This window comes from Medicago sativa, chromosome 1, assembly GCF_051527215.1.
Source record: "Medicago sativa cultivar Bolivia chromosome 1, Bolivia_mono, whole genome shotgun sequence".
Lineage (NCBI taxonomy): Eukaryota > Viridiplantae > Streptophyta > Magnoliopsida > Fabales > Fabaceae > Medicago > Medicago sativa.
The window spans coordinates 71,202,115-71,219,253 of record NC_140749.1 but is presented as its reverse complement, the minus strand read 5'-3'; the positions used below and the strand labels follow the sequence as shown (position 1 = coordinate 71,219,253).

Here is a 17,139-nt window from a genome sequence, read left to right as displayed (position 1 = left end):
AAAGAGGCTTTTTTTTTTTTTTTTTGAATAAATGGGATAAAAGAGGCTATCACTTATACTATTGAACTGGGTATTTAATAAGAAACTAAGACTTCATTACATATATCATATTTCACTTAAAGGAAGAATGTGGGAAATAAATAGGATTTTGAAACTTCTTATGAAGACTTTCTGTGTGCCTGATAAAAGAAGCATGCTGGAAATTAATTTGACAGTAGTACACATGAGAGTTGTGTGGATGAGTGCCTAACCTTTCATCTTTACTTCACACTCCATCTTTCACATGTTAATTACCTAATTTTTCTTAATTTCATCTAAATGAGTGCTTTGTGTCAAGGTTTATGTTTGTTTTGAACTTTTAAAGCAATACAAGCACCTCATGTATTTCAGGATTGTGAATTTGCTCAGAGAACAGTAGATATGTACCTTTTTATGAACAATAAGGCTCTTTTTGAGACTGTGATATAATATCTTATACTTAACAGGAAGCAAGATGCACTCCAAATTTTTCCAGATGGTTCTAATTAGTATCAAATCAAAATTTATATGGTTCTAACTCCAAAATTTGTGTGCTCTAATTGTTGTGATACAATGTAAGTCTTATTAATTTATCTCTTAGGATCGGTTTTAACTGATTGCATTTTTTGTTTTCAGTCTGTCGGCATATTTTGCTGCTGCCAAATCTCATGATCATAAGGTGCTGCAAGGGTCAAATTAGATCCACATGTTATGCAAGATGAACTTTCATTCAGTTTGGATTGAAAGTGCAACAAGGACAGCCACATGTGTCTCTAATTAAAACAGAAAATGATGAGGCTCTAATAAGGACAACCACATGGTATGCAAGAGAAACTTTCATTCAGTATTAAGTTTGAGATTAGTATCTAGATTGTCTAACTTATTCTTTATATTAAACTAACTCAAACAGTTTGAAGCTTTATTTTTAGAATACTTCCCATTGCAACTAAGATCTTCATATAAAAAAAGTTTGGTTCCACATTGTTTTAAGTTTTGTAGTTTCAGTTTAAACATTATTTTTTTAACATGAATCTTTTTATAGTTAAGATCATTCTAACATGAATCTTTCAAATAGTAATAATACAAAGACTGGGAAATGATGAACCTGATTTTAATTTGGAATTAGTAATCCTCAATAAGAGTTTTAGAGAAAATGAAGACTCTTATTTATAATGAACGAGAACATGTTTTTGTAAACAATGCATGTGAAGCATTTTCATTCAACAATCATCTATTTTTGGGTGAACATTTAACAACCATCTTTATTCTTGGTGTTTATGAATTGAATTGTTTGTTTTAGGTACATTTTTGCTCTGGTGTATTTATTCTAAACATCCCTCACCCTTTGATGTTGTAACTGAGGCACTCAAGTTTAGGGGTGTTCGCGGTGCGGTTTGGTTTGGTTTTGAGTCTAAAAATCATCCGAACCGTAAGATAAAAAAGCATGCGGTTTGGTTTGGTTCGGTTGACTTTTAAAATACAATCCGAACCAAACCAAACCAAACCAATGCGGTTTGGGTTGGATCGGTTGGTGCGGTTTTTTCGGGACAATAGAATTTTTTGTTTCCAACATTAAAAACGAGTTAAAAACGTAAAACAAAAAATATTTTCAGCAATGTTTCCGACAATGTTTTTAATTTCATTTCACATTACATTTTCATTTTCACCAAACAACATAAACCGAATTAAAAACGTGGACAAAAATTAATTCTATTATGTAAGAAATGTAAAATATCAAGATTTTATCATTCTCTAAAAGTTCAAGTAGCACATAAATACATTTTTTTTTAAAAAGCAAAGAAGAAACTTAACAAGAGAAAAAACATGTCATTTTATTAAAGTTTCCATTGAGTTTCTATTAGTATTGACTATTGATCTAGGTGACATAAATTTTAATTAGTGTTTTTATTATGTTGCGGTTTGGTTTGGTTTGGTTCGGTTGGTAAAATGAAAACCGCAAACCAAACCAAACCATGCGGTTGAGTAAAAAAGTGATCTGAATACATCCAAACCAAATGTGGTTTTTTGCGGTTTCGGTTTGGGTTGGTTCGGTTTGCGGTTTTTCTATTGGATTGGTTCGGTTTTGAACACCCCTACTCAAGTTCAAAGTGAAACACATCAACATTGGGTTGAATGCCTTCATGTTAAGTTTAGAGACTTACAATCAAAGGATGAATTTGTTATTTGATCTGTGATGGCTCATAATGGGTGCTCCTCCACCACTCAGGAGTCAGGAGTATCAGCCATCTACTAATTAATGTTGAAAGCAAAACTGCAAAAAAGTTTAATTCACAAATTTTAGTTTGTTAATAGTTTTGCTTCATCCAAGTTCAAGGTTTAGGGAAATTGAATATTTGTTTTCATTTTTGTTTTAATAGACTGCAGGTTGGGTTTGTACTTATAAGGTTAGTAATATGTTTTCCAAACTGGTGTTTTTTCTTGAATAGTATTTTTGTAGTATAACCTGAAGAGGATTCTTTATTAATGTTGTTCTTTTTTTTATTGGCTGTTAACAAAATAACAGATCTCTCTGTTATTATTCTTAACTTGATGCTAAACCTTGCAACTTTTGGTTCTTCTAGGGTAGGCCATTGGTTCACAACTTTGTGGCAATGGGATGGGATGAATTATGAGGTTGTGACTAGCACATTTTGGCTAATGAGTATGTTCGATTGATGTCAACCATGACACTAAAACAGAAAAGAATATATGACACAATCATGACAAAAATTAATGTGAATAAAAAAAAAGTGATTTTTTAGTTAAAAAATTGATTTTTTTTCAAAAAAATCCAAAACAAACGGGGTCCCATATTGCAACATATTAGCTTCTCCAATGTTTATGACCCGAGCGGTAGCACGGATAAAAGTTCTAGTTTGGATCAATATTGTTATTCATCCGCAGTGAGTGAGAACCTAAAGCGAAGAAGGAATAGACCGCGCATGAGTAACAATATAAATAGACCCATGTTAGAATTTAAATCATTGGAAATCATGGAGACTGAACATATTTTGTCATTGTTTTAATGGATTGATTCAACTGGAAGAAATGGCTTAGGAGGCTAGAATATAAGTTACTGGAAAATATAAGAATCGGTGTTTAATAATATGAATTGTTTAAAATAAAAAATAGGTACAAAAATTATGAAGACTAATTACATAATTACTACAAATTATGGAGACTGTACCTATTCTTTTTCTTTCATTAGCCACAAGTTTTTTTTAGGGCTAAACACACACACGCTTATATATATCACCTTCACCTTCATAAAATTTATGAAGGTGTATTTTAACATCTTACACCTTTTCTTATTTTGACCAAATAACCATTTCTTTACATTGAGAAATGATATTTGAACAACCACTTTTTGACAACTTTTGTGACAACTTTCTCTCTCACACTCACATTATCTTTTTACTTTCTCTCTCTATTGCTTTGATTTTTGTGTCACTACCTAAATTTCTTTGTATAATTTAGTTGTCCAAAAGGTTGTCAGAAGAAATGGTTGTTCAAATAACATTGCTCCTTTACATTGAAGTACTAATTTAAGATTTAAATGTAACAGACCGTTTGGTGCGCAGGATAATGAGACATGATAGGATAAAATTATCATATCCTACTTAAATCTTTTGTTTGGTGTATCATTATGATATGATAAATCTAACCCATTATTAATCCAATCCTATTGCTTCTTTGTTATTTTTATCCTTACTTTATGTTGGGTTAGCAACCTGCTAGCAAACATAAATCACACGCGTACTTTTTTATTCCTCCAAAAGATACCTCCCTTCGACTCCCGTTCTCTCCATTTTTCTCTGACATTATCAACAACCCCTTTTTCTTCCATCCCTTCTTCTATTGAGAAACACTTGTGTGGACCATGACCAAGAATTTTGGTTTGGTCACCCACACAAGTTTTTCTCCTTCTCTCTCTTCTCTTCTCTCTTCTACATGTTCTCTCTCTTCTCTCTTCTCTCTCTTCTCTCTTCTCTCTTTGTGTGTGACCAAACCAAAATTCTTGGTCTTGGTCCACACAAGATTTTCTCTCTTCTATTGGCTATAGCCACTTCACCTAAATCTCAATCGGAAATCGGAATAGAAACCATAGAAATCTCAATCGGAATTCAACGTCGATTTTATTCAACACCTATCTCAACCTTTTTTTCCCTTCTATTGCCTATCGGTTTATCCTTTCTTGTTTTTCTTTTCTGCAATAATTTGGGTTTAGCTTCCAGATATTGAAATGAACCATTCACTTACGTATTGCATTCCAATGTATGCTTCTCACAATGCCTACTACTTTTTGGTTTAAAAATAATTGTCAAATTTTATTGTAGAATATTTTCACTTAGATGTGATTTACCTTTGCAGAAAAAAATCAAATTAAATTCAATTTAAAATCAGTTTTTCCCTAAAAAATAACTAAAAAACTAGTTTTAAACCAATTTTAGTTTCATCTTTTAAATAATTTTATGAAATTATTTCATTAATTATTTTACTTTTTCATGTCTAATTAAAATCGTTTTTTAAATATATGTATTTGTTTCAAGTAGGTATGGAAATAGGCCAGGCCAGCCTATGATAGGCTAGGTCAGACTTTTTTTCTTAAATAGAGAAGGCATAGACTTTTTTTTTTTTTAAGTCTATATAGCTTAAAAGGTCATGCCACATGCCTCTCAAAAAGCCTCTTAAGCCTATTAGGCCGGCCTATTTAAGTAATATGAATAATATTATTTATTATTATATTATATTTTATACTTTGAATTGAAATATAAATTTGTAAACTTTTTCAATAATTTAAGCTTTATCAGTATACATTAATTGCATATATAAATGTATTATTATAAACTAGAATAAAAATATGTTACAATATATAGTCGAATTCCCTAAAACCTCGTGTTGATTATCAAAAGAGATATTAATATAATTGAACTATTAGTTCGCTAGTCCATTTAAACTTAGATCACATTGTTTATTTAAATATGTTCATAAGATATAGGCTTTTAAACACGTTAGTAGGCCGTATCAGGCTTTCAGAAGGCCAGACCCAGGCTTAAAAAGCAGGCCTTTGACAGGCCGCATGCCAGACTTAGGCTTTAAAAAAAAAGGGCAAGCCAGGCTTAGGCTTTGCAAAGCCTAACTCGGCCTATCCTTTTCCCATCCCTAGTTTCAAGGATAGTATTGTGATTTTATAATAATAATAATATATGTCATCATATCAAAATCAAATGTTTACCAAACACGTAACATGATAAAATAATGTTATCATGTTTCTTATCATGTGCGTACCAAACACATGATAGGATAAATTACTATCATGTCACTATCATATCTTATTCTTATCTAGTTATCTATCATATCTTGTTGTTATCCTATCATGCGCACCAAACGGGCCCTAAGTATTTTTAGAAATCACTTCCAGAGAGTGAACTTAATTGCGTCTTTGATTTAGATAGGGCATTCAAATCCAAACCAATCCAAATTAAAACTGCAAATCGATCAAAATATCAAAAACCGTACAAAATAAAATACTATTGGACATGTTTAGATGCCGTATATTTTAATACATGTTTCCATTGTTTATAAGGGGGGTGTATTGGATTGATATTTCAAAGGATTTTAAAAGACAATTTTATTATAAAAAAATCTCATGGTATTCAATCAAAACTTTTATAAAATATAAATAAATCTTGTGGTATTCAATCAAGACAATCAAGACTTTTTATTAAAGGCAACGAAATCCGGTGGTATTCAATTGAGATTCCTCACAACTTAAAAAATGTCTATTGGTATTCAAAAGTATAGTAATGATTTTAATGGATTCTTTTGTATAATGGATTTTTCGAGACTTTCTAGTTAAAAATACACATAATACACTTTTTCAACAATCTCACAAAAAACCTTAAGACTTTTCATAAGAAATTTCAATCTTATTAATAAAAGGTCTTAAGTTGTCTTAAACAACTTTTTGGAGCCAAAATTTGAGGTTAATTTTGTCATTTTAATATTGACATCTCATTATTATTATTATTTAATATATATTTAAGCAATTGAACAAACTTTTGCTAAATTTGTGCCATAAACTACTAAATACCTTTTTTTTTCTTCCATAATCTTAGTTTGTTTTTTTTTTTTTCGTTTTTTTCTTTCATATTTTATTTTGTTTTTCTTTCACATTATCTATTCTCTAATTATAAAACTTAATGTCTACCAAAAATACAGTCTTACCCCTTCTTAATTTTTTGACACATCATCAAAATTATATCCTTTTGTGTCTTTTGTTTCAACCTCCCTCTATTTTTTCTCTTTTATAAACAAACTAAAACAAACTCACTCGATAAAACACCTTAACATAATCTTTTTTTAAATAACAAACAAACATAATCTTTTATTTTTTTAATTATCTATTCCCTAATTATGAAACTTAATGTGTACAAAAAATACAATCTTACCCCTTAATTTTTTGAGTCATCATCAAAATTATATTTTTTTGTGTCTTTTGCTTCAACCTCCCCCTATATTTTCTCTCTTAAAAATAAATTAAAACAAACTCACTTGATAAAACACTCTAATTTTGTACCCAAAAAAAAAACACTCTAACTTAATCTTTTTTTAAAGAACAAACAAACTTAATCTTAATCCCAATCAAAATAAATTTTTCTATAATTCAACTTCTCAATATCTCAAAATAAATTTTTCTATAATTCAACTTCTAAATATCTAAAGAGTAAAAAACAATTTACAATCTTTTATCTTTCTCAAATTATTAAAGTTAATCTTTCTCTAATTATTAAAGTTGATGTAGTTTTGAACAAAAAATCCATTTTTTTATAGTTGTATCCAAACAAATTAAATTATTTAAAACATGTGATTTTAATTATAATAACCAAACAAAATAAATCGTGATTTCTTTTATAAATTCTCTTAAACAATAGATATCAAAATCACTTTTATTTTAATTTGTAACAAAACGGGTTCAGAATTGTTCTTTTTAAAGAGGTTATTTTTTTTGGTACAAAAGAGGGCCAAAGGACCTAAAGAGGTGGTTATAGTCATGATAAAAATATCTATAAATTATTGAATGACGTTTTTTTTTATTTCGTAACAAATTTGTCATATATTTAATTTACATTTTCTAAAAATAAACTATATGACGCACATGTGATTTTATCTCAACGTCTGTTTCTAATAGAAAACATTAATAAATACATTTCATTTATGAATAATATAAAAAATATAGGAGAAACATTTTATACCGATACTTAGAAAAACACGGAAAAAAAGAGTAAATAAAAAAGAAAAAAAACACAGGACTTTTTTTGACAAAAAAAACATAGGACTATTTCTCACTGATACATGTTTTTACATCTAAATTTATTCAAGTATATCCAATTGAATGAGCACAAATAACATAATTTTGAGAGAGTTACAAAATCTTTCTCATTTATAAATTATACACGGGGTTAGTATTTATTATGAGAAATACAACTACTTTACATAAAATTAAACATCTTCAAGATTACTTCTTTTGTATAAATGATTTTCATACGTTTTTTGGTTTATCTTAATATCATATTATAAAATTATTATTTTTAATTGTTATTCATTATTAATCATTATATCCTTTCAAAGAATGACTATATAAAAAAACACAAGACAAACGTTACTCTCTAATTAATTAATTAGACACTAACTAATATTGTTGTACAAATCATACATGGGACAGCAATCAGTCACATATTCATTAGTTAAACACATATTCATTAGTTAAATTGATTTTTTTTTTATGTATTGTATCTAGGCATGAAAACAAAACCCATACCCGCGAGTACCCATCCGAACTGAACTCAATTTGATGGATTTTTCCCCTCTTTGACTCGGTTTGGGTTTTCCTCGATTTTAAAACACGGGTACGGGATGAGTAACGGGGAAATAGGTATACACACCTTGAACTCATACTCAAACTCGTCCCAAATGTAGAAAAACATTTTATTGCCCCCTTTTATATATAAAGAAACTCAAACCATAAATCATTTCAGTCACACAATCAAAGTCTCAGTCTATCAAATGATACTCACTTCTCAGAGTTCTCTCTATTCTCCATTACCTTAGCCATGATCTATCGTCGTCATTTCTTTGCAGGATAATGCATTGCAACATTGCGTCTGAGGCAGAAAAATACTTCTATTTTATCAAAAAAAAAAAATTATCCATTGCAGGGATGGGGCTGGGATACCCGAACCCGTCGGAGACGGGGATGAGATTTGATTTCTTATCCCCGTTGGGTATGAGTAGGATAGCGGGTAAGTATATGATAGTAGGGTATGGGGACGAGGAAGGTAAAACTTATCTCCACCCGCCTCATTGTTATGCCTAATTGTATCTTCTAAATAATAGTGGGAGTGATTATAATATACTAATTATAATTTGATATAAGAATCTTGCATGATATACATATTCATTGTTTATAAATTCATATAAAAATAAAAAAATTACAAATATTTTTCAATGATATATAAATATCACCGGGTTTATTTTTTTTTTTTGACAAAAAAATCACGGGGTTTATTAACGTCCCCGTTATCATTATTGTGATTTTATTATTTATAATATTTTCACATATTTTTAGTCTACCACATTATATTATTTAATAACAACTATTTCAATGTTTTTATTATTATCTTCATCTTTATCAATAATTATTTTTCTTATTTCTCTATGTAAAAATAATATTGTAAATGTGTTTTGACGCATAAATCGCGATTTAAGGATCAGCTCGTGCGGAGCACGCCCCGTGCTTAGCACGGGTCTGTTGCTAGTTATTTAATAAGGACAAAACTTAGATCTTGTGCCTTAAGTGCTGTTTTTACTGTTCTCCATACAAAATATGACACGTGGATATTTAGTCCAAATCAAATTTTAAAGTGTTTGATGTCGTAACTATACCGTTAAAGCAAAGAAGAATTTGAGAGGAACGTTCTCGATCTGCATTTTTTGCACATGTCCTCTGAAATTTATGATGGGAATTTCTAATGATAAAAGCTTGATAACACTATCTTCTATTACCATCATCGACTAATTAAGTGCAATCAGCAAAACAACTAGAAAAGAAAGACAAATTGTGAAATAAGATGAAAAGCCAACGAATAAGAACCATGGCAGAAAGAGAAATTGAATACAGTAAAATCTAACGTCGAGAGAAATAGAGTCAGCAAGAACATAAAGGCCAGAAGGGACATAGATTGCTCACACAGAACCTGTTGAAGTATATGTGCAGGATAACAAATACTAACGATGTCAAACACTTCTGTCAAAATAGAAAACGGTGTCAAACACTTTAAAATCTGATTTGGATTAAATATCCACGTGTCATATTTTGTACGGAAAACAGTAAAAACAACACTTAAGGCACAAGATCTAAGTTTTGTCCATTTAATAATATATATTTAAGCAATTGAACAAACTTTTGTTAAAGTTGTGCCATAAACTACTAAATACGTTTTTTTTCCTTCCATAATCTTAGTTTTTTTTTTCTTTCATAATCTTATTTTCTTTTTTGTTTGATGGACATCATAGTTTGTTTTCTATTTTCTCTATTTTTTTGGTAGTGCTATTTTCTCTATTTATTTGGCAATATAAACACTGATCCCCATATGTTTTTTTTGTTTTTCTTAACTATGTTTTTCTAAACAAACTTTTTCTAAAAAAAATTTCTCATTAAATTTGTGGCACCAAAAGAGAAAAAGAAACCTCATCTAACGTTTGTCTTTGGTAACTAACTCTGTCTACATATGTGTCACTTTATGCCAAACTAATCATCTCTCAACTCTATATATAAGCAACATCAAATAGTATTTATAAATCATACTTCATCCTTCATCCTTCGATTAAATCATCTTGCTTCAAATTAATCGTACGTCATATTTTTTTGCTTTGAATTTCTTTTTTTATTTTTAACTTCTTTTTTATATCAAAGATTAAAGTATCTCTCTATTAATATTTTTAACTTTGTCTACCTTTCTATGATTTATTTCTTTTCAATTCTATGTAGGTTGAATAATGGCTTCTCATATTACTGATATTGATGCCATTGTTGCTGGAAAAATCGATTGGAAGATACGTGTTCGTATAGTTAATCTTTGGAAAATTCCTGATTTCAACAAACCAAAAGAGGCATCCAGTATTGAATTACTTTTGCTAGATGAAAAGGCATGGGTCATGTATATGGTTCTGTTGTACCTATAAATTTTGTTGTTAAATATCTCTGATTTATACTACAACATGTTTGTGTTATGTGTGATGAAACAACATGCCTCTATATACTTTTATATGGTTCTATTATACCTATCCATTTTTGTTATTAAAGATCTTTGATTTATTCATGTATTTCACAAGTTGTATCTTCTGTTTTTTCATCACAAGTAAATTTAGCCTATTAAATTAAAAGAACCATATATGAACGTGTTAGTAAAACAATTAGCCTATTAAATTTAAACAATTAGCCTATTAAATTTAAAGGTGGGGATTTATTTGTTTTGGTTGTTGCTGTGCAGTTTTTGGGTGTGCGGGGTTCCTGTTCCTCCACTATAATCTTCTTTGTTATTTTGAGTTCACTACACTTTCTTTTTGGGTGGCTCTGTTTTAAAATAATATGGCGTTAAAAAAAAAAATTAAAACGGCCAAACTGCACAGCCGCATCTAACAGGAGCAGCAAAACTGCTGAACTGAATTTAGCAGGACACGGCATGGGAGAGGTTAACATACCTCAGCCAGCTGCCAGCCCAAAACACACCCAAAAAACAACCTAAACTATTATAAATTGATAATAAAAGAAGTTTTTAAATTTGATTCATGACTGTCCATACTATGGACGTGTTGATATGATTATATCATTGTTTTTTTTTTGTTTCACCTTTATTTTTTTTGAAAGAATTTGTTTCAGGTTTATAATTCTCATTATCTTTTTATTCACATAAATTCACATAATATTTTATTTATTTCAGTTGTCAAAGATATAAGCTTCTATTAAAAGCAAGGATTTCAAACAACTTGGAGATTCTATTGAAGAGGGTGCTTCATATACTATAGAAAAGTTCTTGGTCCAATTTAATAAAGGAAATTTTAAGCCAACAAATCACAAATACAAGCTAACTTTGTTAGGAAGCACTATTATAACCAAAACATCTTATGATAAAATTCCTGTAAATTTGTTTAACTTCACAAAATTTCAGGACAGTATTGGTGGTACTGATAACGGTGTTTTAATGGGTTAGTACTTTATACTAAACTTACAAATTAAATATTAACTTACTTTTAGATTTTTATGATTTCTTTTTTATGATTCTACAACCATGTTTATTTGTAGATGTCATTGGCATGTGGTTGGAACGACTGACATTATGGATGTTCAAGTAAAAGGAAAATTGGCTAAAATCTTGGACTTGACTCTTGAAGACCTTGAGTTAGTGGAGTTTTTTTTTTTATCTTTGTTTTAACTACATATATAGATGTTTTTTTTAATTAAATTTTTCTTAGTCTAATAAAAATTATTTTGTAAATTTCAGGAGCAATACAACCATTTGTACTTTATGGGGTCATTTTGCTGAACAAATGAATAGCTATATGAGCACAAATGGAAATACTTTTCCTGTTGTAGTTGTTATGCATCTATGTCGACTTAAAGTTTTTGGTGGTAATTAGATTATCTTTTTAAATGTAATTATTTTTAATTTCTTTGTATTATTAATGATATATATCACTTAATACCTTTTGGTGTATCGTTTTAATAGGTATGTATGGGATTGCCAATGCATTCAATGAAACCAAGTTGCTTATAAATTCCAACATTGAAGAATGTTGCACCTACAAGAAAGGGTATGCACTAACCTATCGTTATTACACATATATTATATATTGATAATTATTGGAATTTTGTTTTGTTTTGTTTTTGTTAAGTATGATTTTCTTATATTTTACGATACAATGGAAACTGGCAATGCATCTTTGACCTAAGGGGTCACCCAAATGACAACACAATCTTCACTTTCTTTTTCTAATGATCTACTCCAAACAAAAAACATGTCAGTTTCAGATATTACACAAGCTAAACAGGTCTACAACTTTATGCTGATTTGCTTTGACTTATACTATTATACTATGTTGTTAAATAATTCTTAATCCATATCTTTGTGTTTTAATTTTCTAATTATTATTCTTTAAATAAATTTAATAACTATGCAGGTGGGTGCATGTGTTGTCTTGGCTAAAATTATTGACATAGACACCAATAAGAAGTGGTGCTACGTTTCATGTGATAAGTGTTTCAAGAAGGTTGAACCTGTTTATACAAAATACTTTTGTGAAAAATGTGATACATTAGTCGATGCTACAAAAAGGTAACGTTTTCCATATTAATTTTTCTTATGTTTCACTCATGTTTTTTAAGCTAAACTCAATTATTCTTTCTATTCGGTTACTTATATAATTAGCAAATCTAATTTCAACTTTTTCTTTCTTTCTAATAACTTACTATGTACATGATTATATAAACGACAAGTTGCATCATCACCACTTTTATTCTTTTAGTCACTGATTTTTGTGGTTAGTGATTCCTTATAAGGTTATTGGATCTTTCATGTATATTCACTTTTCATTTTAGGTTTATGGTGCACATTCATGTTATGGATGATAGTGGGTCAACTACCTTTGTGTTGATTGATGGAGTTATTTCACAGCACTTTGGAAAGACTGCAAAAGAACAAATGATATTGATAATGAACTTAAGTATATTGTTTTTTGTATTTTTTATGTTATATTATTAAAACAATAAACATTGGTTTTAATTGTCTACTCATCCAAATCAAAAATAGGGAAAGACCACAAATGATTATCCAACCGAGTTTGACAAGTTACGTGATAAGGAAATGCTTTTCAAACTGGAGATCAATCAATGTCATATCTAACTTCCCGTGCATCGCACGGGTCTAAATACTAGTTGAAATAAATTCACTAAATCATTGTAATTTTATCAAACCCGCCTTAAAGTATTAATAAAACACTGTAATTTCAAATATGAATTAAAAAAATTGTAAAGATTAAATTTAAATAGAATAAATATTTTTAAACTAAAAAATTAGAATATACTTATGTAAGTACTTTTTTTAAAGGATAATATTTTTTTTTAAGAAAAATGAAGAATATATATATTTTTTTTTGTAAGTGCTGAAACACAACCACAACTTGTGAATTTAGACGGCTTCGTTGAATTCACGCGAATATGTAATCTTGCCTCATACTATAAAAAAACTATACATGCTGCAATCACCAGAACAATATCAAACTGTATTCTTCTTCTTCTTCACTGAAAAATAAAATCAAAAGAATGGCGGCGTTTGAGGAATTGCCGGAAGAATGTGTTGCCGCTATACTCTCTCGTACCACTCCGTTTGACGCCGTCAGACTCTCTCTCGTTTCCAAAACCTTCCGTTCTGCCGCCAATTCCGACGAAGTATGGAATCAATTTCTCCCTTCCGATTCCCAATTCATCGACACTGTCATCTCCCAATTTCCTTCCCTTGCCAATGCTTCCACAAAAAAGGATCTCTATCTCGCTCTTTCTGATTGCCGTATCATCACTGAAGATCGTCGAAAGGTATTCTTCTTCCAATTTCTCCAAAATTAGGGTTTATCGTTGAGTTCATTGTATACTAATAGTGGTTACATGTTGAAATGTAGAGCTTTCAATTGGATAGAAAGAGTGGAAAAAATTGTTACATGATTGCTGCTAGATCTCTCACATTTGATGATGGTTTTTTATTGCCTCAATGGAAACATATTTTGATTCCCATGCATCATTCCAGGTTTGCTCTTAACTTTTCTATCTGTTTTGTTTTATTGTTTTTATGTTAATTATACTATTATTTCATATTACCACCCAATAAGTAGCTATGAAGCACATATACTCCTCGGATTAGGCGTGTGTCCAGATACGTATCATGTCTGACACCGACGCATTTATATTGAATTATGTCAATTTTCTCAAATTATTACCTTTGTCATATGTCAGGTGTTTGTGTCTGAGTCTATGCTTCATAGATAAGTACTACTAGTACCCATGTTCTTTTTACAAGAAAATCGAATTCCATGTTCCCCCCATGCTATCATTTTCTCATTATTCCATGTTACCCTGTTCACATTATACTCAAGTTGTATTGAGTTCCCCCCATTTTCAGACATTCCTTCTGCGTAGTTTAGTTTCAAATAAAGTTTGACAAGGTACTCGGTAATCTCGAGTTGACTACTTGTTTCCAAAATGTTTTACTTCTTAAAAGAAAAAAAAAGTTGTGTGACTAGTAGAATACAGTTATAGTGGAATATTTCTTGACCTACATCAGTTATGATGTTATCAAAAAGGGTGTCTTGGGATTGAACTCCTCATCTATAAGATTTTATGATTTCTGCCTCCTATAAGGAAGAGCTTAATTCTAGGAAAATGGAATTTCCATGACGATGACAAAACCCTCCGATATTATTTGAGAATAAAAATTCTTATTATACCCAAAAATGGATTTTTGTTAGAATCATTAGCCGAAATGATCAAATGATTCTGTTGATACATTCGAGTAATTAAACATTTTACAATTAGTAAACTATAGTCAATTATCTGCTCAGATATTTGAAATGCACACCCGGCTAGGGTGACTTCATCTTTACATTTGCATGCCTGTAGAAGCTAACTAGCCTACATGCCTGTAGAAACTATAGTCAATTATCTGCTCAGATATTTGAAATGCATGATTCCAGGTTTGCGCTTAACTTTTCTATCTGTTTTGTTTTATTATTTTCTTATATTACCACCCAATAAGTAGCTATGAAGCACCTATACTCGGATTAGGGCGCGTGTCTCCGGTGTTTGATTGGTATCATGTCTGACACCGACACATATAATTATATTCAATTATATCATTTTTCTTAAATTATTATTAATGTTGACACGTCTGTATTTGAGGTTTTGCTTCATAGATAAGTACTTACTAGTACCCATGTTTTTTTTTTACAAGGAAATTGAATTTCATGTTACCATTATTCACCCAAACTATCATTTTCTCATTATTCCATGTTACCATGTTCACATTATACTCAAGTTGTATTGAATTCCCCCATAGTCAAACATTCCTTCCGCATAGTTTAGTTTCAAATAAAGTTTGACAATGTACTCGGTAAACTCGAGTTGACTACTTGTTTCCAAAACGTTTTACTTCTTAAAAAAAAATTGTGTGACTAGTAGAATACAATTATATGGAATATTTCTAGACCTACACCAGTTATGCTGTTAACAAAATGGGGCAGCATTTGTCTTTGCATTGAACTCCTCATCTATATATTAGTCTATTATCTGCTCAGATATTTGAAATGCACCCCCGGCTAGGGTGACTTCATCTTTACATTTGCATGCCTGTGTAGAAGCTAACTAGGTTACATGTGTGGAAACTGTACACACATTGAAGATGCACTAAATTTAATGATGTTTTCTTTCGGATTTTATTTTTGCCATGGAATGCCAAAAATTCTACTGTCAGACGTTCATTTGTCAAAGCAGCAGCCGTGGCCAGTGAATTACCTAGGCTATTATTTTGTCACAATCAGCACTTGTCTATGTTGCTTATATCCACACTTATCATGAGAAATTGAGGTATGTAGAAAAATGGATGTCCTTTAAGTAAGGGAGAAGGTTAATGCTAGATTTCCTATAATAGCATATATAACTTACTAACTGAGATGTCTGTCATAATCAGTTTCAACTTGAAATACTTCAGTTATTCTTGGCAACAGCCTCCAATTTTTAGTTAATGAACCTGTACTGTTAATTTATCTTACACCTATATAGATTCTTCATTTGTCAGTGAACTACTTTCAACTTTTCTCCCAGTTCCTACATTATAATCTTTGCATCTTTTTGTACTACTTTTGGATAGGTTTCCTGAAGTTGCTGAGCTTGATGATGTTTGTGGGATTGACATTTGTGGTATGATAAACACCATTGCCTTGTCCCCAAATACTCAGTATGTGGCGTATCTTGTGTTCAAGATGGCTGATGTCTTTGGACTTAATAGAATTCCTGTGGAATTCACAGTTCGTGTGGAAAATCCTCATTATCATAATAATGCTACAATTGTCTGTTTGTATCCAAATGTAGAAAGTAGGGGGCACAAGAACAGTGAAGTAGGATTGCAACTAGTAGAAGTGTTGTCTAGAGCGAGAAGCGATGGGTGGTTTGAGATTGAGATTGGGGAGTTCTTCAATTTAGGCCTAGAATATGAAGAAATCCAAATGAATGTTAATGTCGAGATAAAGGATGGTTTTCTGAACACATGTCTTTTAGTTGATGGAATAGAAGTTAGGCCTAAGTAAGATAATTAAGCAACATTCACTGAACTATGCAAGGATGGGAGAATATCGTTCCAACTTTTCAACATACTATATATTATTGTTCCAAACTGTTTCTTCGGAAAGTATATGCACAGGTTTTATTGCTTACCGTGGTTCTGTATATTGAGATATATGTGTTATGGATATTAACCTTCTATATATTCTGTCAAAAAAAAAACAACAACTTCTGTATAATATATTGTGAAATTGTGATACAATGTGAAATGGCTATTATTAATTGATTTGGGACCCTCAACTATGAGCGTCAGGTATTTGAAATTATTTCAGTGATTTAAAATTCTGGTCTACTTAACGCATTGAGTCTATTGGTGATTTATGCACAGCGAGTGAGAAACATAAAATGAAGGAAGAAGGAAAGCAGCACTCACTAGTCTTATGTTGGACTATGCATGAGTAATAATATTGATTAAAATAAAACCATTGTCTTAAATGTACTAGAATTTAAATCACTGGAAGATATAATTTGTTGTTTTAATGGTGCGGATGAATGAAAATCTTAATTTAAGTGCAAAAAACTAAAATGACTCGGTTTAAATAATTAAAAATTATGGAGATTAGTCAAACAAATTAGATGGTAAAAGATTGCATAGACATTTGATATGTTTAAACGGGGTTTTAATTCACTATATTTTTCATACCGCACTATGTGTGAGTGTGATCCCGTGATTTTTG

The 17,139-nt window shown here is 30.4% G+C and overlaps 1 protein-coding gene and 1 pseudogene across 1 annotated transcript; both read left to right on the top strand.

The window, feature by feature from the left end:
• Positions 1 to 10,077: 10,077 nt before the first annotated feature.
• LOC146956983 (replication protein A 70 kDa DNA-binding subunit B-like) lies at positions 10,078 to 12,980 on the top strand (annotated as a pseudogene).
• A 268-nt stretch (positions 12,981 to 13,248) lies between these two features.
• LOC146956982 (putative F-box protein PP2-B12) lies at positions 13,249 to 16,728 on the top strand. Its single transcript, XM_085733199.1, has 3 exons — positions 13,249 to 13,669; positions 13,753 to 13,877; positions 15,993 to 16,728. Exons 1-3 carry the CDS (start codon positions 13,400 to 13,402, stop codon positions 16,426 to 16,428), a joined length of 831 nt encoding a protein of 276 aa, XP_085589325.1. The 5' UTR covers positions 13,249 to 13,399; the 3' UTR covers positions 16,429 to 16,728.
• Positions 16,729 to 17,139: the final 411 nt, after the last annotated feature.

Coding starts and splice junctions, on each gene's coding strand:
- LOC146956982 (XM_085733199.1), top strand. CDS start 13,400: ATGGCGGCGTTTGAGGAATTGCCGGAAGAATGTGTTGCCGCTATACTC. Junction 13,670..13,752: donor TCACTGAAGATCGTCGAAAG/GTATTCTTCTTC, acceptor GTTGAAATGTAG/AGCTTTCAATTGGATAGAAA. Junction 13,878..15,992: donor ATTCCCATGCATCATTCCAG/GTTTGCTCTTAA, acceptor ACTTTTGGATAG/GTTTCCTGAAGTTGCTGAGC.